Genomic DNA, 19,763 nt, shown 5'->3' on the forward strand with positions numbered 1-19,763 from the left:
AGGGGAGGGGGCTGCAGCTTCGGCAGCGCTCCCTTCCCTGAGGTACTTTCTCTCTCCGCAGCCCCCCGCCGCAGCGCAGACCCCCCTCTGCCGTCCTGCCGCCGGGCCGACCGCCGGCCGTGCGGGGCCCGACACCGGGGCCCCCCCTCATCCCCATCCCTGCGGGGGGACCCTCCTCCTTCGCCGCTCCCCCCATCCCCTCACGCCCGGGACCCCAGAACATCTTCGCTGCTAATAACGACCCCTTCTCGGCCCCCCCTCAGATCCCGTCGCGGCCGGCACGCATCCCCCCCGGCATTCCTCCCGGCGTGCCCAGGTAAGAGACCCCGGTTTCCACAGTCCCCCAGTGCCACCAAGCGGGGGGGGCCCTCACGGTGGCCCCCCCAGGGTCCCCTTTTTCCCTGCGGAAGGATCGGTGCCGGTTGCCGGTCCCACCGTGGCACACGCCGGAGGTTGGGGGGCTCGTCTGCTGCCGGCCAGCCAGGGACAGGGGGTCCTGCAGGGACAGGGAGGGGGGGATCCTGCTAGGATGTGGCCTCGAGCCCCCCCCCACGCTCACGCCTCTGTTCCCCTTCTCTCCGCAGCCGAAGACCCCCGGCCGCGCCGAACCGGCCCACCATTATCCGACCGGCCGAGCCCTCCCTGCTCGATTAACCGCCGCGGGGCTGGTAGCGACTCCCGAGCGGCTGCCGCTTCCCTTTGCCGTTTTTTTGGGGAGGGGAGGGGAGAAGGGGGAAACGGGGGAAAAAAAAAAAAACCCACAACAAAAAAACCAAACCCAAACCACACACCCCGCGTCTAATCTCTTGTTTTTAAAACCATCCCACCCGCCATCGGCTCAGAGGCCCGCGCCGGAGAAGCCCCTACCGTGCCCAGCCCCGCTCTGTGCCCCCCCCCCCGGATGATAAACCGTGGAGGATTATATATTTTTTGGGGGGGTTGAATATTGCACTTTTTGTCAGAAATCCCCCCTCCCTTACTTCTCCCTCCACCCTCTGGCACACACTGGTGGTGCTGGGGGGTGCCCTGAATGTACGCGGCGGGGCCGGGAGTGCTCGGGGGGGTGGTGGGGGGGGGTTGACTCGAGCTGTCGCCCGGTTTTGGCTGCGCCCGGAGCCTCCCGGTGCTGCCGCCGGGGCTGGTCCCGCCTGTTTGCTTCCACCTTTCCCTCCTCTTCCTCCCCCTCTTCCCTCCCCCAGAATTTTTGTATTAATATATTATATATAAAACTTAGCGATTTTTGGTTTTCTCTCCCAAACCCGAAAGTCGATTGCTAATCTTGACCATAGTCTATATTTCAGTTTTTATAGCTTTTGAGGAAAATTTATATATGGAAAAATGATGGGACTTGCGATTTGCTAATAAATCTAATCCGCCGCAAAGCAGGAGCAGCCTCTCCCCGTAGTCGTCCCCGCGCCAGGCGCCGGCTCAGCACCGAACCTCAGGTATTTCCTCCGCTCCGCACCCGGCGCCCGCAGCGAACAGAGACTGGAATAACGCGGGGGGGGGGACACGGTACCGGCCCCTCCCGGCCCCCTCCGCGTCCTCCCGGTTTGTCGTCACCGCGACCCCGCGCCGGCAGCGGTTTTTGGGGCCCCCCGGGAGGAGGAGGAGGAGGAGGAGGAGGAGGGAGTGTTTCACCCCGCTGCCCCCCCTCACCCCAGCCAGGCTTTGCCCCGCGGGGGGGGGTTTGGCTCTGGGGGGAGCTTTCCCCCCGCTTTCCCCAGCCTCTGCCTTGGACCCCGGTGTCACCCCCGGCCGCCCCGCCGGGCTCTGCCTGGGAGCAGAGTTGTAAATATTTTTACAGACTGTATTAATTGTATAAAAAAAAAAAGGAAAAGACAAAAAAAAAAAAACAAAAAAACAAAAAAAGAAAAACCCAACTCAACGATAATGTAGGTTTTTAAAAGCCTCCAGGCCAGCCCGGCCGCGGGGCCGGGGCTGCGGCGCTGCCTTAATCGCCCCCTCCGCAGCGAGGGGGCCCAATTAATCCATTAACGAGCCCGAGCGGCCGCGCTGGCCGGTGGCCTTCAGCCCACGCTCCAGCCAGGCCCCCCCCGCCGGGTTTTGGGGGGCGGGGGGCAGCCCCGCTCCGCACAGCTCTCGCCCCCCTCTCCCTGGCCCCGGGGCGGGGGGGCGAGGGGCCCGGCGGGCGCTTGCCCCTTCCCGCTCTCCCGTTGCCACCGTTGCCAGTGGCTCGGGGATCCCCCCCCCTCCACACCCAACTCCTCGCTCCCCCCCCCCCCCAAACCCCGGCGCCCGCCGCTCCGCTCCCCCCCGTTTGCCAACGTGTAAGTGCCTCCGGTCTGTATCCTATTAATGAACTAAAAAAAAAAATTAAAAAAATAAAGGGAAACAAAAAAAAAAAAAAAACCAAACCAAACCACGTTGCGGTGAAAATCTCCGGCGCTTGGCGGGGTGGGGGGGTTTAGTCTCCCCCTTTTTGTCACCCCCCCTGCCTGCAGTGGGAGGGGGGGGTGTCAAATAAAAGGGAGATTTGTGGGGGGGTGTCTTGAATCAAATGAGACTTTTAGGGGGGGTCTCAAATCGAACGGGGCTTTTTTGGGGGGGGGTCTTGCATCAAATGGGGCTTTGGGGGTCTCAAATCAGACTTTTTTTGGGGAGGGGGGGGTCTCAAATCATCCGGGGCTTTTGGGGGGGGGGTCTCAAACAGGGCTTTTGGGGGAGTGTTGAATCAAACTGGGCTGTGGGGGGTCTCAAATGGGGCTTTGGGGGGGGGGGTCTCAAATCGAATGGGGCTTCTGAGGGGGGGGTGTCTTGCATCAAATGGGGCTTTGGCAGTCTCAGATCAAATCAGACTTCTGGGGGGGTGTCTCAAATCACATGGGGCTTTTGGGGGGGTCTTGAATCAGACAGGGCCTTGGGGGTCTCAAATGGGCCTTTTGGGGGGGGGTGTCTCGCATCTAAATGGGGCTGTGGGGGTCTCAAATGAAACCAGACTTTTGGGGGGGGGTGTCTCAAATCACCCAGGGCTTTTGGGGGGGTCTCAAACAGGGCTTGGGGGGGGGGGGGGGTGTTGAATCAAACTGGGCTGTGGGGGGGTCTCAGATGGGGCTTTGGGGGGGCATTGAATGAAACAGGGCGTTGTGGGGGGGGGTCTTGCATCAGATGGAACTTTTGGGGTCTCAAATGGGGCTTTTGAATGAAATGGGGCTTTGGGGGGGGGGTGTCTCACATCAAATGGGGTTTTTGGGGTCTCCCTGTTCCCTCGTTCTCGAGGTGCCACTTGGGTGATTCAGCCCCTCCCGAGCTTAAATAAAAAAAGGGGGGGGACGGGGTTTTCCCCCAGGCCCCCCTCCCCACTGGGCACGTCTGTCCCAGCTCCGTCTTAGCCAAGATTTCACCGAGGGCTGTTTGAAACCCCAAATCTTTTATTATTCACATCAAACCGAGCCCGGCCCGCACGCAGCCCCCCCCCGTAGCGCCGGCGCTCCCCGGATTCGGCCGCGTTTTGGGGGGGCAGGAAACGGTTTTAGTGAAAAATCCCAACGGGAGCAAACGGGGCGGGCGGGGGGGGTGTGGATGGTTTGGGGGGATTTTCCGTAGAGCCGAGGCCGGATCCTGCGCGGGGGCTGGGCCGGTGGGGGGGGGACGCAGGCGCTGGGGGGGGCAGTGCTGCCCCTCGGCGGCTGCGGTGGAGGACGGGGCGGGGGGGATGGAGCAGAATCATCCCCAGACGGGGGGGGTCGCTAACGAGGGAGCCCAGGGAAGGTGGCTGGGAGCTGGATCTCCCATTCTGGAGCGTTTCACCCCCATTTTGGCGCATTCAACCCCCATTTTGGAAGAGTTTCACCCCCATTTCTAGAGCGTTCAACCCCCATTTTTGGAGCATTTCACCCCCATTTTGGGGAGTTCAGCTTCCATTTCTGGAGAGTTTCACCCCCATTTCTGGAGCGTTCAACCCCCATTTCCCCTAGCCCAGCTCCGTCCCCTCATTTCCAGGCAACAGGAGCGACATTTGCCACTTGAAATCCCTTTTTCTGGGCATTTTTAAGGCTCCTTATGCTGCTCCTGGCCTGGCTCTGGGTCCTGGTTCCCCCCCGAAGCCGGAGGGACCCGGCGGCTCCTTCCCGGGCGCCCGGAGGTGGCAGAACGGCCCCGGCCCGTGGTGAGCCACTGCCACAGCGATAAACACCGCGGGAAGGGGGAACCCTCTCACCGAGCAAAGCCCTTCCCGGCTCCGGCTCCTCCGGGGCCGTTTCCCGCCCGGCGGAGGCGATTCCCAAGAGTTTGTCCAGCCCCCAGCTACGGCCGAGCCCAGAAACCACCTCGGGGTGCCGGCGACTCGTCCCCGCGGCTCCCGCAGCGCCCAGAATAAACCGATTCCATCCTAAAGCGCTTGGGGACGCGTATCCGAGGCCTTTCAGTGATTAAATATGGGGGGGGGGTTCATCCCCAAACTTCCCTCCCCCGGGGTTCTCATCGGCTCCAAGACACCGGGGTAGAAATCTGGGGCAGGTTTAATCCCCGCCGGGAGGGAGCAGCAGCAGCCGGGGGGGGGGGGAGCTCATTCCCTTCCCCGGCGCCGTCCCAGCAGGCAGCAGCGTCCCGTGTCCCCCCGCCCCGTCTACGTCCGCACCGTCCTCTTGTCCTCGAAGAGGCTCTTCAGCATGTAGACCTGGAGGAAAGCCACCACCACCAGCACGCCCAAGTTCACGGCCGACCAGAAGTTCACCCGGCCCAGGTTGCTCTCCTGCAGGTTACGGTCGCGGGCCTCGAAGGCTCGAAGCAGCGTCTGCATCTGGATGCTCCGTTCCAGGCGGCTCCTCATGGTCTCGATGGATTCCTGGGGGTGGGAAGGGAGGGGCCGGTTGGATGCGCTGATCCCCGGGATGGGGTTGGGGTGGGGGGACCCCAAAGCTCCCCCAGCCCACCCCCCGCCCAGGTGCTCAGAGCCCCCTGAACGGCCCCGGGGCATCACCCGCCGCTCTGGGCAGCCTGTGCCAGGGGCTCCCACCCTCAGCGCGGGGAGTTTCCACCTCAGATCGAGTCTAAATCTCCCTTTTTTTAGCTCAAACCCGTCCCCCTTGTCCCACAGCTCCAGGCCCGGTGAAAAAGTCTCTCCCCGTCCCTCTCAGGGGGGTGGGAAGGTGCAACCGGGTCTCCCCGGAGCCTCCTCGTCTCCGGGCTGAGCACCCCCAGCTCTCGGCCCGTCCTCCCAGGAGGCTGCTCCAGCCCCCGGGGCAGAGTCGGGGCCCCCCCAGCACGGCCCCGTCTCTCCTGTGCCGAGGGACCCCGAGCTGGATGCAGAACTGGGGAATAACTTAAGTTGAAAAAGACCTTTTTAAGACCATCGAGTCCAACCGTAAGCACTGCCACGTCCAAACGCTGGACTCTGGGGGTGTCACTGGAGCGGGGGGGCAGGATCTGCCCCCTCACCGTGCTCCTGGTGGTGCCGCCCGGGATCCGGTTGGTTTTCCGGGCTCCGGTGCATGATCCCGGCTCGTGTTCGGCTCCTCCTCCCTCACGGGGCGGGTCTGACCCCCCCACCCCACCCTGTCAAGCCTCATCCCCACCTTGATGTCCTCGATCTTGACGTCCAGCGTGTCCTCGGGCTCCGCCGCCTCCACCCAGGCGTCGCCTTCCTCCTCCTCCTCCTCCTCGTCGTCCTCCTGGGCGCTGTCGAAAATGAGCTCGAAGAACACGAGCTTCTCCGAGATGGTGCTGAAGGAGTTGTCGAAGCAAAGCTTGTAGTCACCGGCCTCGGTGGGCTCCACGCTGCGGGGGGAGGAGAGAGGGGTCAGCGGGACGGGCGGGGACGGGCGGGGACGGGCGGGGGGACGCGGGCAGGACTCACGTGTGTGCCCCGTCGGAGCGCCGGTACTCGCTGACCAGCAGCAGCCCCGAGGGGCTCTCCAGGGAGAAGTCGACGTCCAGCCCGGCCCCACCGATCACCTGCCAGAACCGGGGATGGCGGCACCGGGGACCACCGGCACCGGGGACCCCCCCACTCCTGCCCGCTGCGGCACCGGGGCTCTGCTCCTCCCCGCGCCCCACATCCCCCAACACCTGGGGTGGGCCGGTACCGGCTCTCCGCCGCCTCCCTCCTCCTCCCGGTACCCCCCGTATCCCTCCCGGTGCCGGTCTCCCCTCCCACTCCTCCTCACGGTATCCCCCCACCCCGGTACCAGCATCCCCGTTACCGGCCCGCCCCAAGCCCCAACCCCTCTGTTACCGGCCCAGCCCTCCCGTTACCGGTCCGGTACCGGCCCCGCCCCTCTGGTAGCGGCTTGTCCCAGGCCCCGCCCCTCCGGTACCGGCCCCGCCCCTCCAATACCGGTTCCTCTCGGGCCCCGCCCCCTCCGGTACGGGCCCCGCCGGTACCTGGTACTCGGCCTCCAGGGAGGCGTTCCCGGGCGCGCCCTGGTAGAAGCACTCCCGGCGGCCGGCGGGCAGCACGAACGTCACCTCGGCGTCGGGCGGCGGCGAGGCGGCGGCGGGCCCGGCCCAGAGCGCCAGCAGCCACAGCCACGGCGCCGCCATCTCCGCCGCGCGGCGCCTTTAAGCCAGGCCCCGCCCCTCGGCCGCGCGGCGACAGGGCCCCGCGGCGGGGGTGGCTGCGGCGGGCGCCTGAGGCGGGAGCGGCGAGGCGGAGCTTCAAGGCGGCGCCTCCGCCGCCCCGCTGCCCGGGGACCTCGCGTTTCCCCGCCTCCCCCTGGAATCCTCTTCGCTGATTGGCTGCTCCTTCCCGGCGCCTCGCGTTTTAACTTCTCATTGGCCGGACAGGACCAGTGCCCGCCCCCCCGAGCGTCTCCCCTCAGCCTGAGGGGAGCACGACTCCCACAATGCACCGCAGTGGGGCCTGGGGCATGTTGGGGGGCTTGGGGCAGATCTGGGGGGCCCTTGGGACATCTTTGGGTGGTAACGAGTGGTTTTGGGGTGTCCTGGGGCAGATCTAAGTGATTAGGGGCAAATTGGGAAGGCTCTGGGCCAGATCTGGGGAGCCCTGGGGCAGATTTAGGTGGTTAGGGGCAGACTGGGGGGATCCTGGGGCAGTTTTCATTGATTAGGGACAGATTGGGGGGATCCTGGGGCAGTTCTCAGTGATTAGGGACAGATTGGGAGGGCCCTGGGGCAGTTCTCAGTGATTAGAGACAGATTGGGGGGATCCTGGGGCAGTTCTTAGTGATTAGAGACAGATTGGGGGGATCCTGGGGCAGTTCTCGGTGATTAGAGACAGATTGGGGGGATCCTGGGGTAGTTCTCAGTGATTAGGGACAGATTGGGGGGATCCTGGGGCAGTTCTTAGTGATTAGGGACAGATTGGGGGGATCCTGGGGCAGTTCTCAGTGATTAGGGACAGATTGGGGGGATCCTGGGGTAGTTCTCAGTGATTAGGGACAGATTGGGGGGATCCTGGGGCAGTTCTTAGTGATTAGGGACAGATTGGGAGGGCCCTGGGGCAGTTCTCATTGATTAGAGACAGATTGGGGGGATCCTGGGGCAGTTCTTAGTGATTAGGGACAGATTGGGGGGATCCTGGGGCAGTTCTCAGTGATTAGAGACAGATTGGGGGGGTCCTGGGGCAGATTTAGGTGGTTAGAGGAAGTTCTGGGGGATCCTGGGGCAGTTTTTGGTGGGGGCTGGTGCAGATTTGAGGGGCCCTGGGGCAAATTTGTGTGGTTAGGTGCAGATTTGGGATGCCCTGGGGAGGGTTTGAGGGCTTCTGGGGCAGATTTGGGGGCCCTTGGGTCAGATTTGGGATGTCATGGGGGAGTTTGAGGGGCCGGAGGGCAGACTGGGGTGTGCTCTGGGAGCAGCGTTGGGGTGCGGGGCCGCTCCCCAGCCTGGGCACTGGCTCAGCCCTGGGGCTTGCCCTCGCCCTCCCAGGGAATGGGGGTGCAGGGCTGCATCCACCCTCCCGCCACCACTGCCCAGCCCCAGGCTGACCTCTCCGCCCCAACCCCTCGAGATGGGTGACGCCGGGAACGGCCCCGCAGTTTGCTCCCGCATCGCCAGCCCTGTCGAGGTGCGTCTCCCCGCCACCACGCGCTCACTGTCTCTTCCTGCGCTGAAGCACCGCGCACGCGCAGCTCTTGCCCCTCACTGGCAGCTGCCTTTCATTAGCGGGTGAAGTGATTCCCGCTGAGGCCGGCAGCGCCGTCGGGAGCTGGATGTGCCAGAGAAAAACCAGAGGAGCTGTTTGAAGCTGTTGGACCCCATCAAGGGGCTGGGTGAGGGTCCCGGCTGGGTGTCAGTCCAGAATGATGGCCACTTGTTACACCCCGTTTACGCCCTTTCTGTGCTGTGATAATTGGAGAGTGAGCCCCAGGAAATCACGTCCCGTGTCAGAGGAGTGGGTTTTGCGCAGAGCCAAGCTGGTGTCACTCTGGTTATTGGGTGGATAAAGCCTTTTTTGTGCAATAGGGGAAAAAAAATAACCCAGATCTCTACTCAGGACACCCTGTCATTTCCTTCCTGGGTGATGAAACTTCATCTTGAGTAAAATCCTCATTCTTCTTCTTTTCAGCCCAGAGCTCCTGCGCCGTGGGGTCTCTGCAGTGGGGCCGTCCCTGAGCTGCATCCCCGAGGAGGAGGAGGAGGAAGATGAGGCTGGAGTTTCTCCTCCTCATGACGGGTACGTTTTCCTCACCTCCACCTGAGTTTGGGTTGGTCAAGCCGGAATCAGCCGCCGCCACCGGTCATTTGATGGCAGGATCTGTCTCCCCGCTCCCCGTCCCTCTCCCGCAGGAGCCGTGGCAGCGCCGACGCTCTCCCCGCCGCCCCTCGGGCTCTTCTTCCAACAGGACAGGGATTCCCCAAAGATCAGCTGCATCGCCCCGCGGAGCTACGCCAGCAGCACCTTTGAGCTCTTCGCGGTGGGTGCCGGTGTCCCTGTGCTGAGCGTCTCCGCCAAGCCGGACCAGCACAAGGTTGATTTCACCCTGGATGGGGCCGTCCCGGCCTCCCGGTGCTACCGGTGCCGGTACCAGAGCTATAACGGCAGCGCCTGGCAGATGTCAGAATTCAGCACGGAGATCGTGGTGAATGGTGCGGTGGGACGCCGGGGGAGGGCGGTGCGTGGGGGCCCCGCGCAGCTGTGCAGGGCCTCACCGTGGCACAGTGGCGCGGGGAATGCTGCTGACCCAAATCTGGCGTGTTTCTCCCCAGCCTCGGGTGACGCCGGCTGCCAGCCCCCCACCGTCGCCCCAACCGGCCACCCCCTGCCCACCTCCACCACGCTGCAGCAAGGTACTGGCACGGCGCCGGGGGTGGTGGTGACACTCCACGGCCACGCCGGGGCTTTCCCTGCGGTGACCCCCTCACCCCCCATCCTCTTTTCCCTTCCAGATCGCTCCTGGCTCCTCCCGGTTGCCGTCGGCGTGGCCGGCCTGGTGCTGCTGCTGCTGGCGGCGGCGGCGGTGGCGGCCTGGCGAGGTGTGAGGGGTGCGGGTGCTCTCACCGGCGTGGCGGGGGCCCGTAACCGGGGAGCACCGGCTGTGCAAACGGCGATTGGTGCCTCGGAGCTCCCCACGGGGGCGGCAGGCGGGTCGGTGCCGGGGTGGGGTGGTGGTTTGGGAGAGAACCGGGTTTAAGGTCCCCGCGGCACGGCTGAGCCCGGCTGCGCTCCCACCCGTCTGTTTTCTCTCGCCAGTCAAGGCCAGGAGACGGCAGGCAAAGAGGTGAGCGCGGCCGGCGCCGGCACCTCCGCGCCCAAACCGCCCCGGCACCCCCGGCCGAGCCGCGGCGTCGGGCCCCCGCTGCCTCCTCCCTGCCCGCACGCTGCCACCACCTTTCTTTCTGCAGGCAGCAGGCGTCTTGCTGGACGGAATCGCGGTACCCCACCACCGGTACGGCCCACCCCCCCCCGGGCTGGGGCGGTGCTGCCAGTGCCGCCGCTTCCCCCGGCTCCCAGCACCCCAAAAACATCCCCGTCCCCCTTTTTTCTTCTTTTCTGCAGAGCTTTCCTATGACAACTGCACCTACGCCGACGGCCTGGTGAGTGGGGTCGGTTTCGGGGGCTGCCGCAGCGGCATGGGCTTGGCACGGGGCTCGGCACACCCCGGCTCACCCCCACTCTCTCACCCCGCCAGAACGTGCTGCCGGGAGCCGCTGGCGGCACCGGCACGTCCCCGGAGTCCCCGCAGAGTCACCCCTGGGCGTCTTCCCCCCCTGCACCCCACTTCAGCACTTTTAGGTCCTTGGCATGAGCCCCGGCCGTGCCGCCACCTCCGCTGGCGCATCCCGCGGCACCGGGAGCCGGGGAGCACAAGGAGCCCCCGGGTCAGGGGACGTGCCAGGGGCTTCCCGGTACGGGAGAGGTGCCGTGACGGTGCCGGTGGCTCAGCGCCGGAGCCAGCAGCGGACCCCCCCACTCCTCCTCCTCACACCTTTGCGCCGCGGAGGCCGCGGGTGTGCCTGGGCGCCCTGAATGGCGGGGGCTGTGCCGGGGCGGCTCCGCCAGCTCCCGTTACAATAAAGGTGTTTGTTGCCGGGTGCCAGTTCGGGATGTGGGTGCTGTGGGTGCTGTGGGTGCTGTGGGTGCCATGTCTGCCTGTGCGTGGCCTGGTGGTGCCCGGGGCCGGTGCTGGTGGTGCCCGGGGCCAGTGAGAGTCTCCAGTGCCAGTCCCTGGTACCAGTGGCAGTAACAGGCCCCAATCCTGACCCCATTCCCTGATCCCAATCCCAGTCCCCAATCCCTGATCCTGGTCCCAGTCCCTGATCCCAGATCCCAACCCCATTCCCTGATCCTGATCCATGCTGTTCCCTTGATCCCCGTCCTAATCCTTCTTCCCCAATCCTGATCCTTGTTCCCATTCCCAATCCCCAATCCAAATCCCCCATCCCAGTCCCCATTTCCTGATCCCCGATCCTGGTCCCTGATCTGATTCTCCCAATTCCTGGATCCAATCACAATCCCTAATCTGAATCCCTGATTCTAGTCCCTGATCCCAGTCCTGGTCCCAATCCCAGTCTCTGATCCCAATTCCCATTCCTCAATTCAGATCCCTGATTCTGATCCCTGTTTCCCAATCCCGATTCCAGTTCCCAGTCCAAATTCCTGATCCTGATTCCGTTCCCTATCCCAGTCCCATTTCCCAATCCAAATCCTCGTTCTCTATCCTGATCTCCCGATTCTGATCCCATTCCCTAATCCGAATCCCTTCTCCCATTTCCTGCTGCCATTCCCTAATCTGAATCCCCAGTCCGAATGCCCAATCCCGTTCCCTAATCTGAATCCCTGCTCTGGGTCCCTGCTCCTGTTTCCTGCTCCTGTTCCCCAATCTGAATCCCCAATCCTGTTCTCCGATTTGAATCCCCAATCCAACTGATCCAAATCCCTGATATAAATCCCCAATCCGAATCCCCGGTCCGAATCCCCGCTCTGAATCCCCAGTCCCAATCCCCAATCCATATCTCCGCTCCGACTCCTCAATCCGAATCCCCAATCCGTATCCCCGCTCCGAATCCCCGCTCCATATCCCCAATCCGAATCCCCCCTCCGAATCCCCAATCCGAATCCCCGATCCATATCCCCGCTCCGACTCCCCAATCCGAATCCCCAATCCGTATCCCCGCTCCGAATCCCCGCTCCGTATCCCCAATCCGAATCCCCAATCTGAATCCCCGCTCCGAATCCCCCCTCCGTATCCCCGATCTGAATCCCCTCCGAATCCCCGATCCGAATCCCCGCCCCATATCCCCAATCCGACTCCCCGCTCTGAATCCCCAATCCGAATCCCCAATCCGAATCCCCGATCCGAATCCCCGATCCGAATCCCCGCTCCCGGTTGCCGCGGCCGCCGGCCGCCAGGGGCCGCTGCGCGCCGCCCCCCCCCCCCCCGTATGGGCGTGTCCCGGCGGGGGGGCGTGTCCGGGCGGGGCGGGGCGTGCCCGGGCGGGCGCGGGGCGGGGGCGGGGGGGCGGCGGCGGCTCCAAGATGGCCGCGGTGTCGGTGTTCCCCGGCGTGCGGCTCCTCACCATCGGGGACGCCAACGGCGAGATCCAGCGGCACCAGGAGCAGCAGCCGCTGCGCCTCGAGGTCCGCACCGGCCCCGACAGCGCCGGCCTGGCGCTCTACGGCCGTGAGTGCGGGGGGGCCGGCCGGGGGGGCCCGGCCCGGCGCCGGCGGGTGTGGGGCTGGGGGGGGCGGCCCTGAGGGCAAGGCTGGGGATGGGGGATGATCGGGGGGGGCTGCGGAGTGAGGGGGGGGGTATATAGGGATGGGGAGGGGGTGTGGGGGGGACAGAAAGGTTGGGGGGGCTACGGAAAGGTTTGGGGGGGGGACAGAAAGGATTGAGGTGGCTGGGGGGGGGTCTGGGAGTGGGGGGGTCTGGGCTGGGGGGTGTGTGAGGATATGGGGGTGGGTGTGGGGGGGGGCAGGAAGGGTGGGAGGTGCTGCAGAAAGAATTGGGGGCACAGAAAGGATTGGGGGGGTGCGGGGGGGCGTGTAGGGATATGGGGGGTGGGTGTGGAGGGGCTGGGGGGGCAGAAAGGATTGGGGGAGTTGGAGGGGGGTGGGGGGCTTGGGAGGAGCTGGGGGGCTGTAGGGTGCTGGGGGAGGGGGGTGGGGGGCTTGGGAGGAGCTGGGGGGCTGTAGGGTGCTGGGGGAGTGGGGATGGGGGGGCTCAGGCGGGTTTGGGGGGCAGAAAGGAGGGGGGGCTGGGAATGTCGGGGGGGCTGGGCCTGTAGGTTGAGATGGGGGGGTATGGGGGGCTGGGTGAGTTTGGGGGTTCAGGGTCTGCAGGCCCAGAATGGAGGGGGGGGCTGGGAGTGTTTTGGGGGGCTGGGACTGTAAGGCTTAGATGGGGGGGCGGGGGGGGCTGGCTTGGTCTCCTCTGGAGTGGATGAGGGGATGCTGGGGGGGAATGGGGGGCAGGGGGTGCTGGGGGGGGTCAGTGGAGCCCGTGGGTGCAGGAGGCCGGTGTTGGGGTGCCGAGGGTGGGGGCTCGGGGGGCACTGGGGGGGCCGGGTGGTTCGGGGGGTGCCAGCGCTGTCGGGTCTCCCCCCCTCGCCGTGGTAAGAGCAGCGGCAGCCGGGGGGGCTCGGCCGAGGCGGGGGCTCCCCGGTCTCACCAGCCATTAGCCAGAGGCTGCCGAAAGTTGGTTCCCAGGCCCCCCCCGCCCCAATTTGCCCGAAATAGCCGGAATTCGGTGACCTTCCAGCGCTGCCGCGGCCCTTCTGTCCCGGGGGGGTTCGCTCCAGCGGCCGTTAGCGCTGGGCACCGGTAACGAAGTACCGGGGGGTTCATTTCCCGGCCGGCGGGCGCGGTGTCGGAGCTGAGTTTTCTTTGTCTCCGCACAAGAACTGCGGTTTTCCCTTTTTTTGTTGTTGGTTTTTTTTGTTGTGTTTTTTTTATCCCCCTTTCCCAAATCCAGCAGCTCTTGCGCTTTGTGCTCGGGAACGTGCCGGTGCCACCGGAGCCTCCCCGTCCGTGCCCGGCCGGTTTCCGTACGACGTCGTGAGGGGGGGGAAAAAAAAAACCAACCCGACCCCCTTCCCCTCCTCACTGACGACCCGCTCCGGTGAAATTAACTGATTGGCGCAAGTAATTAAAGCGCGGCGCAGCGGCCCCGTCCCGCGCTGGCTTCGGCGGAGGCCTCGGCTGCGGGACGGGGAAACTGAGGCCCGCGGGGCTGCTTGGGCCTCGAGCCCGCGGCTCGGCCCGGCTTCCACGGCTCGTCCGGGGGGCGAGCGGGCGCCGCTGCCCTCGCTGCGAGCGAAGCTCCGCGCCGAGCCCGAAGGTTATTTCGGTTTTCTCCGGGCGCCGTCCCGGTGCTGACGCTTCCCCGTCCCTCACCGCGCTGCCGCCTCTGGCTCCTCGCCTCGGCGTCATCCCCCCTTTATTTTTTTCCAGGCGTTTGCCAGAAAAGCCTTTGTGTGGCCGGGGCCGCTGGCCTTTCAGCGCCGGGGCGGCCGTGGCACATCTGCCGGCCCTTTTTGATCGGCCACAAAGGGCGCGGGGCCCGGCCGACAGCCTGATTAACGCGCCCGGCGGGAATTTGCATTTCGTGGCTTCGCCGCGCCGCGGGCCCGGGGCAGGTGCCGCCGCAGCTCTGCCGGGGTCGTCTTTGGGGCTGGAACCCCCCCCCAGCTCATTTCTCTCTCCTCACCCCAAATTAACTGGGCGACTTAACGCCCTGAGCGGCTGGCCCTGTGCGGCGGCTTGCTGGCCTGCCCGCTGCTGCCGGGGCGAGAGGGACCGGCAGCGAGATTCTGGGGGGAAAACAGGTTTTGCCGCAGCGGTTGGTTTGGTTTTTCCGGCGGGGCGCCGCGTGAGAAAGGCAGCGCTGGCTGGAGGTGCTAATTACCCCCTCGCCGCTCCCCGGCTTCAAAGCGGCTAACGAGGCGACGCCGCGACGCCGCGGGGAGGCCGCCGCGGGCGCTGGGGTTGGCCGGTGCCGCTCCCGGCTCCTCACGGCATCACCCGGCTTCACCGGGAGCCCCGGGGGGCCCCACAGCGCCGGTTACCACCCCCCCCATCCTGGCAGCACCGATCTGGCTGCTCCAAAACCCCTTGGCCACGCACGGGGGGTTTGTGTCCCCCCCACCAGAGGTGAATTAGGTGCCAGAGCACCAGGAGAAAACCCGTCTGGTGCGAGGGAGGGGTTTGGGCCGCGCCCCGCCGGCGTGGCAGGACCCGTCTCACCCCCCCGGTTCTCTCTACTCCCCCCCCCACCCCAGATGAAGACGTCTGCGTGTTCAAGTGCTCCGTGTCCCGCGAGACCGAGTGCAGCCGCGTGGGCAAACAGTCCTTCATCATCACGCTGGGCTGCAACAGCGTCCTCGTCCAGTTCGCCACCCCCACCGGTGCGTCCCCTCCCCGCTTTGGCTTCACAGGGACCCTTTTATGTCCCCCCCCCCCCGCCTAAAGTCCCCTTTGGTGTTTTTTTTTCTCCCGCCCGCCCAGATTTCTGTTCCTTTTATAACATCCTGAAGAACTGCCGGGGTCACAACACGGAGCGGTCGGTCTTCAGCGAGCGGACGGAGGAGTCCTCGGCCGTGCAGTACTTCCAGGTGGGGGGCTGCCCCCCCTCCCCGCCCCGGGTGCACCTGCTGGCGGAGGCTGTAGCCACGGCCCCGGTGACACCCCATCCCTCGGTGTGTCCCCCCCAGTTCTACGGGTACCTGTCCCAGCAGCAGAACATGATGCAGGACTATGTCCGGACGGGCACGTACCAGCGAGCCATCCTGCAGAACCACAGCGACTTCAAGGACAAGGTCAGCGCGGCGCCCTCCCCCCGTAACCATCCCCGTTTTGGTGAAATCCGCCTCGTTTCGGCATCCAGCTCCGGCTCTGGGACCGTAATTACACGCCAGAGCTGGAAGAGGCGCCTCGATTATGTCTGTTGTCTTTTTTTTTTTTTCCCACTTTCAATCAGTTTGGTGCTTTCCCGCCTCATTCCTAGCGGGTTTATTTTTAATACCCCTCCAAAAATACGGCCGGTGGGAGGAGGGACGGTGGCCAAGAGCCGCGTGCTGCCGGCACCGGGACACAGCCGGCTTCGCCCCGCCGCCCCCCCTCACCGGGGGGGTTATATATAGGATCAAAGAGGATTTGGGCGCTCGGGTGCCGTTCGCTGGCTCAGCCGCGCCGTCCCTAATCCCGTTCTTCCCCGCGGTGCCGGGGAGCGGCCGAGTCCCGTGGGAACGCCGCGGGGGGGAAAACGCCGCCGGCTCTGCGCACACGGGGCCGTACCGGAGCTTCCGGGGGGGGTCACAGCTCGCCGAGTCGCTTCCTTCACCGCAGCCGGTTCACGGTGGGGCCGCGCCGGTGCCGCCGCTTTGGGTTTTGCCTCTTGGGAATCCAACTCTCGGGATCCCTCCGTGCCGCAGAGGGCAGGCGGGGGACCCCCGGGCACCAGCTGGGATGGGTCCCCAGTGCCGGTGCTTTGCCGTACCCTCACCGAATCCCTCCCAGATCGTCCTGGACGTGGGCTGTGGCTCCGGTATCCTCTCCTTCTTCGCGGCGCAGGCCGGGGCGCGCAAGATCTACGCGGTGGAAGCCAGCACCATGGCCCAGCACGCTGAGGTGCGCCCTTCCCTGGCACCGTCCCCATCCCCACCCCCACGTACCTCATCCGGGGAGCCCCTGAACGTGTCATTTTCCCCCCCTGCTTATTTTTTTTTTTTTTTTTTTTTTTTTTTTTTGGCGGGGAAGGTGCTGGTGAAGAGCAACAACCTGACGGAGCGGATCGTGGTCATCCCGGGGAAGGTGGAGGAGGTCTCGCTGCCCGAGCAGGTGGACATCATCATCTCCGAGCCCATGGGCTACATGCTCTTCAACGAGCGCATGCTCGAGAGCTACCTCCACGCCAAAAAGTACCTGAAACCCAGCGGTGAGCGCCGGGGGGGGCGAGGGGGGGTCCCTGGCACCCCAGGGGGCTCTTTCCCTCCCTGGGGTGGCTCTTTCCCTCCCCTCCGAGTCTGGGGAGGGGGGAGCAGGCGCTTTCAGGGTGGGGATGGGGGGTCCCCAGTGCCCTGGGGGGGCTCTTCCCGTCTCTGCTGGACCCCCCCTGAGTGTGGTGCTTCCCCCCCCCCCCCAGGGAACATGTTCCCCACGATCGGTGACGTCCACTTGGCCCCATTCACGGACGAGCAGCTCTACATGGAGCAGTTCACCAAGGCCAATTTCTGGTGAGTTCAGTGCTGGGGCGGGGGGACGTTCCCAACCCCTTTCCCTGCCCTGGGATGGTAGGGGGGGGGTGGCTGGAGCTGCCCCCCCATCTCATGTGTGCGTGTGTCCCCCCCTCTCCTCCCGCAGGTACCAGCCGTCCTTCCACGGCGTCGACCTCTCCGCTCTCCGAGGGGCGGCCGTGGATGAATATTTCAGGCAGCCCGTGGTGGTGAGTGGCTCCCGAGTCACCGGCGGGGGCACGCGGGGAACTCTTGGGGGAGCTCTGGGTGATCTGGGGGGGTCCCAGCCGCTGACCCCCCCGCCCCTTCCCCTCCAGGACACCTTCGATATCAGAATTTTAATGGCCAAATCAGTGAAATACACCGTCAACTTTTTAGAAGCCAAGGAAGGCGACTTGCACAGGTGGGTGGCACCAGGAGGGTCCGGCTGAGCCCCCCCAAAGCCTTGCGGTGCCCCGGGGTACTGGGGGGGGTGCCCCAAGCCCCCCCCCACCTCACTAATTGCTCAGCATCTCCTTCCAGGATAGAAATCCCCTTCAAGTTCCATATGCTGCACTCGGGGCTGGTCCACGGCTTGGCCTTCTGGTTCGACGTCGCCTTCATCGGCTCCATGTAGGTGAGGGGGCCTCGGGGGGAGCCCTGGGGGGGGCCAAGGCTGTGTCTAACCGCTGCCTCCCTTCCTCCCTCTGTATTTGTGCCCCCCCCCAGAATGACAGTGTGGCTCTCGACGGCCCCCACCGAGCCGCTGACCCACTGGTACCAGGTCCGGTGCCTGTTCCAGTCGCCGCTTTTCGCCAAAGCCGGCGACACGCTCTCAGGGACGTGTCTCCTCATCGCCAACAAGAGGTGGGAACCGGGCGGGGGGGGGGCATGGGGGGGGGCCCCCACTCCCTCGCTGGACCCCCACAGCCCCCCCTCCAGGCTCTCGCCGGAGCTGCTGCCGTCCCGGCGTGGGTTACGCCACGATCTGGTTTTGCCGTGCTCCCTCAGCACCTTGAGACCCAGAATAGCCTGTGGGGGGCGGTGCAGCTCAGAGAGGGGGGGGCCCCCTTGTCCCAGTTTGGGTCTGGGGGGGGGCCCTGTCCCAGTTTTGGTGGCCTACTTTGAGCCTGTGGTGGGGACAGCTGTGACCCAGATGCTGCCACTGTTCCCGCTGCTCCCTGGGGCTGGGCCAGGGATGGGTTGTGTCGCTCCATGTCCCCCCCGCCCCCCCCCCAGGTGCAATTTTGGGGTCTCACAGCTCGTTGTCATTCCCCCCCCACGCCCCCCCACCCCAGACAGAGCTACGACATCAGCATCGTGGCTCAGGTGGACCAGACCGGCTCCAAGTCCAGCAACCTCCTCGACCTGAAAAACCCCTTCTTCAGGTAGCGGGGGGGGGGGGGGAAAGCAGCAGGGCCGGGGGGGCCCCCAAGAGCCCCCCCAGGCCTCACTCGCGCCCCCCCACACCCCCCAGGTACACGGGGACGACCCCCTCGCCCCCCCCGGGCTCCCACTACACCTCCCCCTCGGAGAACATGTGGAACACGGGCAGCACCTACAACATGAGCACGGGGATGGCCGTGGCCGGTGGGTACCAGCGTGGCTTGGGGAGGGGGGGCCTGGGGGGGCTACGGGATGGCAGAGAGGGGGTTAAACCCTATTTTTGGGGTTGGGGGGGGACACCTGACCCCCTGCCCTTTTCCCGGCGCAGGCATGCCCGCGGCGTACGACCTCAGCAGCGTGATCGCCGGCGGCTCCAACGTCGGCCACAATAACCTGATTCCTTTAGGTGAGGCGGGGGGGGGGCTCGGCGGGGGGGGGTGGGGGTGTTTGTCCAGGTTCTTGGGGAGGGCGGGGGGAGGTTTCTGGGGTTTTGGGGTCCCCCACTTTGTCCAGGTTCATCCAGGTTGTTCTGGAGGCTTGTCCGGGTTATTGGGGGGGAGCGGGTTTGTCTGGGTTCTTGGGGTCCCTCAGTTTGTCCAGGTTCTTGCGGGGGGGGTTTGTCCAGGGTCTGGGGGGGTTTGTCTGGGTTCTTGGGGTCCCCTGGTTTGTCCAGGTTTGGGGGGGCGGGATGTGGTTGTTTGTCCAGACTCTGGGGGCTTTGTCTGGTTATTTTTTTGGGGGGGTGGGGTGTCTGGAGTTTTTTTTGGGGGGGTGGCAGGGATTGTCTGGGTTCGGGGGGGGGGGGGGGGGGGTGCTGTTAGCAGCCCCCCAGCCTCACCCTGGTTCCCCCCTCCGCAGCCAACACGGGCATCGTCAACCACACTCACTCCAGGATGGGCTCCATCATGAGCACGGGCATCGTCCAAGGTAACGCCCCCCACCCTTCCCAACCCCCCCAGCCCCCCCTCAGCACCTCCCCTGACACCCCCTTTCTCCCCCCACCCCCCCAGGCTCCTCCAGCGCCCAGAGCGGCGGCGGCTCCAGCACCCACTACCCCCTCAACAGCCAGTTCACCATGGGGGGCCCCGCCATCTCCATGGCCTCCCCCATGTCCATCACCACCAACACGATGCACTACGGGAGCTAAGGGGGCCCCCCCGGGACTGCCAGCGCCAGGAAAACCAAAACCAGAGCCCCCCCCCGCCCACCCCCCCGGGCCGGGGGCTGCTGCGAGGGCTTCTGACCCTCCTACGCCCGCCGAAGCCGCCCAGCCCGCGCTCCGCGCGTCGATGCCGGACCCGGATGAGGGGTTCTTTTGTTGTTTTCTTGTTGTTTTTTTTTTTTTCTTTTGCGTTATTTTTCTTTTTTTTTTTTTTTTTTAACGAAAGGCCAGAGCTGCCCCCCCTCCTCCCCCAGCCGCTCGGGTCTTCCATAGCAGCCGGGGCACTTGGTCCCTGCGAGGGGGGGGGCAGGGTGGGGGGCAACCCCACGGTGTGTGTGGGGGGGGCGAGGCTGAATGTACCAAAAGCTCCTCTTTTGACCCCATTCCTGCCCGCCGGAGCAGGCAGGGCTGTGCCCCTGGTCTGGGAGGCTCCCTGGCGCAGGTGGGGGCGGTTCGTGGCCCCGCGCTTGGCGCCTGAACTCTCCTCTCTCCTGTTTTCCCCTCGAGGGGGGTGGCGGGGCCCCCCCTTGTGCCAGGAGGGGGGGCCAGGGGATTGTTGGGGGGGTGGGGGGCGGCCCCCCGCCGGGCTGTGGCATAGGATAGCGGATCTGCTGTTTTTTCGGCTGTAGTACTGAAT

General features: G+C 65.3%; 4 protein-coding genes across 15 annotated transcripts in view; 3 read left to right on the plus strand and 1 right to left on the minus strand.

Annotated features, from left to right (window-relative positions):
* Positions 1 to 2,326, plus strand: part of DNM2 (dynamin 2) — a 32,143-nt gene extending 29,817 nt beyond the window's left edge. For all 9 annotated transcript variants that reach the window (XM_074930151.1, XM_074930153.1, XM_074930160.1 and 6 more), the window contains 2 exons: positions 62 to 316; positions 585 to 2,326. In XM_074930151.1, the coding sequence (XP_074786252.1) occupies positions 62 to 316; positions 585 to 654 (325 nt within the window). In that variant the 3' untranslated portion in view covers positions 655 to 2,326. The remainder of the gene's footprint in view (positions 1 to 61; positions 317 to 584) is intronic.
* Positions 2,327 to 3,383: 1,057 nt separating this feature from the next.
* TMED1 (transmembrane p24 trafficking protein 1) lies at positions 3,384 to 6,525 on the minus strand. Its single transcript, XM_074929948.1, has 4 exons — positions 6,346 to 6,525; positions 5,819 to 5,916; positions 5,538 to 5,739; positions 3,384 to 4,807 (listed from the first exon to the last, which is right to left on the minus strand). Exons 1-4 carry the CDS (start codon positions 6,502 to 6,504, stop codon positions 4,589 to 4,591), a joined length of 678 nt encoding a protein of 225 aa, XP_074786049.1. The 5' UTR covers positions 6,505 to 6,525; the 3' UTR covers positions 3,384 to 4,588.
* A 1,046-nt stretch (positions 6,526 to 7,571) lies between these two features.
* C31H19orf38 (chromosome 31 C19orf38 homolog) lies at positions 7,572 to 10,451 on the plus strand. Of its 2 annotated transcripts, XM_074930112.1 has the most exons (9): positions 7,572 to 7,990; positions 8,492 to 8,599; positions 8,713 to 9,012; positions 9,133 to 9,213; positions 9,313 to 9,399; positions 9,617 to 9,644; positions 9,769 to 9,812; positions 9,923 to 9,960; positions 10,056 to 10,451. In XM_074930112.1, the coding sequence occupies exons 2-9, from the start codon at positions 8,569 to 8,571 to the stop codon at positions 10,170 to 10,172; spliced, it is 726 nt and encodes a 241-aa protein (XP_074786213.1). In that variant the 5' UTR covers positions 7,572 to 7,990; positions 8,492 to 8,568; the 3' UTR covers positions 10,173 to 10,451. The 2 variants fall into 2 exon arrangements, with proteins under 2 accessions (XP_074786213.1, XP_074786214.1); XM_074930113.1 differs by lacking the exon at positions 9,617 to 9,644.
* A 1,439-nt stretch (positions 10,452 to 11,890) lies between these two features.
* Positions 11,891 to 19,491, plus strand: CARM1 (coactivator associated arginine methyltransferase 1). 3 transcript variants are annotated; one of them, XM_074930132.1, is made up of 16 exons: positions 11,891 to 12,047; positions 14,647 to 14,772; positions 14,873 to 14,979; positions 15,079 to 15,183; positions 15,884 to 15,994; positions 16,124 to 16,301; positions 16,509 to 16,599; positions 16,727 to 16,808; positions 16,917 to 17,002; positions 17,122 to 17,211; positions 17,308 to 17,445; positions 17,877 to 17,966; positions 18,056 to 18,168; positions 18,293 to 18,370; positions 18,823 to 18,891; positions 18,975 to 19,489. In XM_074930132.1, exons 1-16 carry the CDS (start codon positions 11,903 to 11,905, stop codon positions 19,109 to 19,111), a joined length of 1,746 nt encoding a protein of 581 aa, XP_074786233.1. In that variant the 5' UTR covers positions 11,891 to 11,902; the 3' UTR covers positions 19,112 to 19,489. The 3 variants fall into 3 exon arrangements, with proteins under 3 accessions (XP_074786233.1, XP_074786234.1, XP_074786232.1); XM_074930133.1 differs by lacking the exon at positions 18,823 to 18,891 and having other exon boundaries at positions 18,975 to 19,491; XM_074930131.1 differs by lacking the exons at positions 11,891 to 12,047; positions 14,647 to 14,772; positions 14,873 to 14,979; positions 15,079 to 15,183 and having other exon boundaries at positions 15,214 to 15,994.
* Positions 19,492 to 19,763: the final 272 nt, after the last annotated feature.

Source organism: Athene noctua, chromosome 31 (assembly GCF_965140245.1).
Source record: "Athene noctua chromosome 31, bAthNoc1.hap1.1, whole genome shotgun sequence".
In the NCBI taxonomy this organism is placed as follows: Eukaryota; Metazoa; Chordata; class Aves; order Strigiformes; family Strigidae; genus Athene; species Athene noctua.

Excerpts from the sequence above, each read along its gene's own strand:
- TMED1 (XM_074929948.1), bottom strand. The coding sequence starts at position 6,504 with ATGGCGGCGCCGTGGCTGTGGCTGCTGGCGCTCTGGGCCGGGCCCGCC. Across the intron at positions 5,917-6,345 it reads CCCTGGAGGCCGAGTACCAG|GTGATCGGTGGGGCCGGGCT; the intron begins GTACCGGCGGGG and ends CGGTTCTGGCAG. Across the intron at positions 5,740-5,818 it reads CGCTCCGACGGGGCACACAC|CGTGGAGCCCACCGAGGCCG; the intron begins GTGAGTCCTGCC and ends CTCCCCCCGCAG.
- C31H19orf38 (XM_074930112.1), top strand. The coding sequence starts at position 8,569 with ATGAGGCTGGAGTTTCTCCTCCTCATGACGG. Across the intron at positions 9,214-9,312 it reads CTCCACCACGCTGCAGCAAG|ATCGCTCCTGGCTCCTCCCG; the intron begins GTACTGGCACGG and ends TTTCCCTTCCAG. Across the intron at positions 9,813-9,922 it reads ATCGCGGTACCCCACCACCG|AGCTTTCCTATGACAACTGC; the intron begins GTACGGCCCACC and ends TCTTTTCTGCAG.
- CARM1 (XM_074930131.1), top strand. The coding sequence starts at position 15,305 with ATGTCTGTTGTCTTTTTTTTTTTTTCCCACTTTCAATCAGTTTGGTGC. Across the intron at positions 17,003-17,121 it reads AAGGAAGGCGACTTGCACAG|GATAGAAATCCCCTTCAAGT; the intron begins GTGGGTGGCACC and ends ATCTCCTTCCAG. Across the intron at positions 17,446-17,876 it reads CTCCTCATCGCCAACAAGAG|ACAGAGCTACGACATCAGCA; the intron begins GTGGGAACCGGG and ends CCCCCACCCCAG.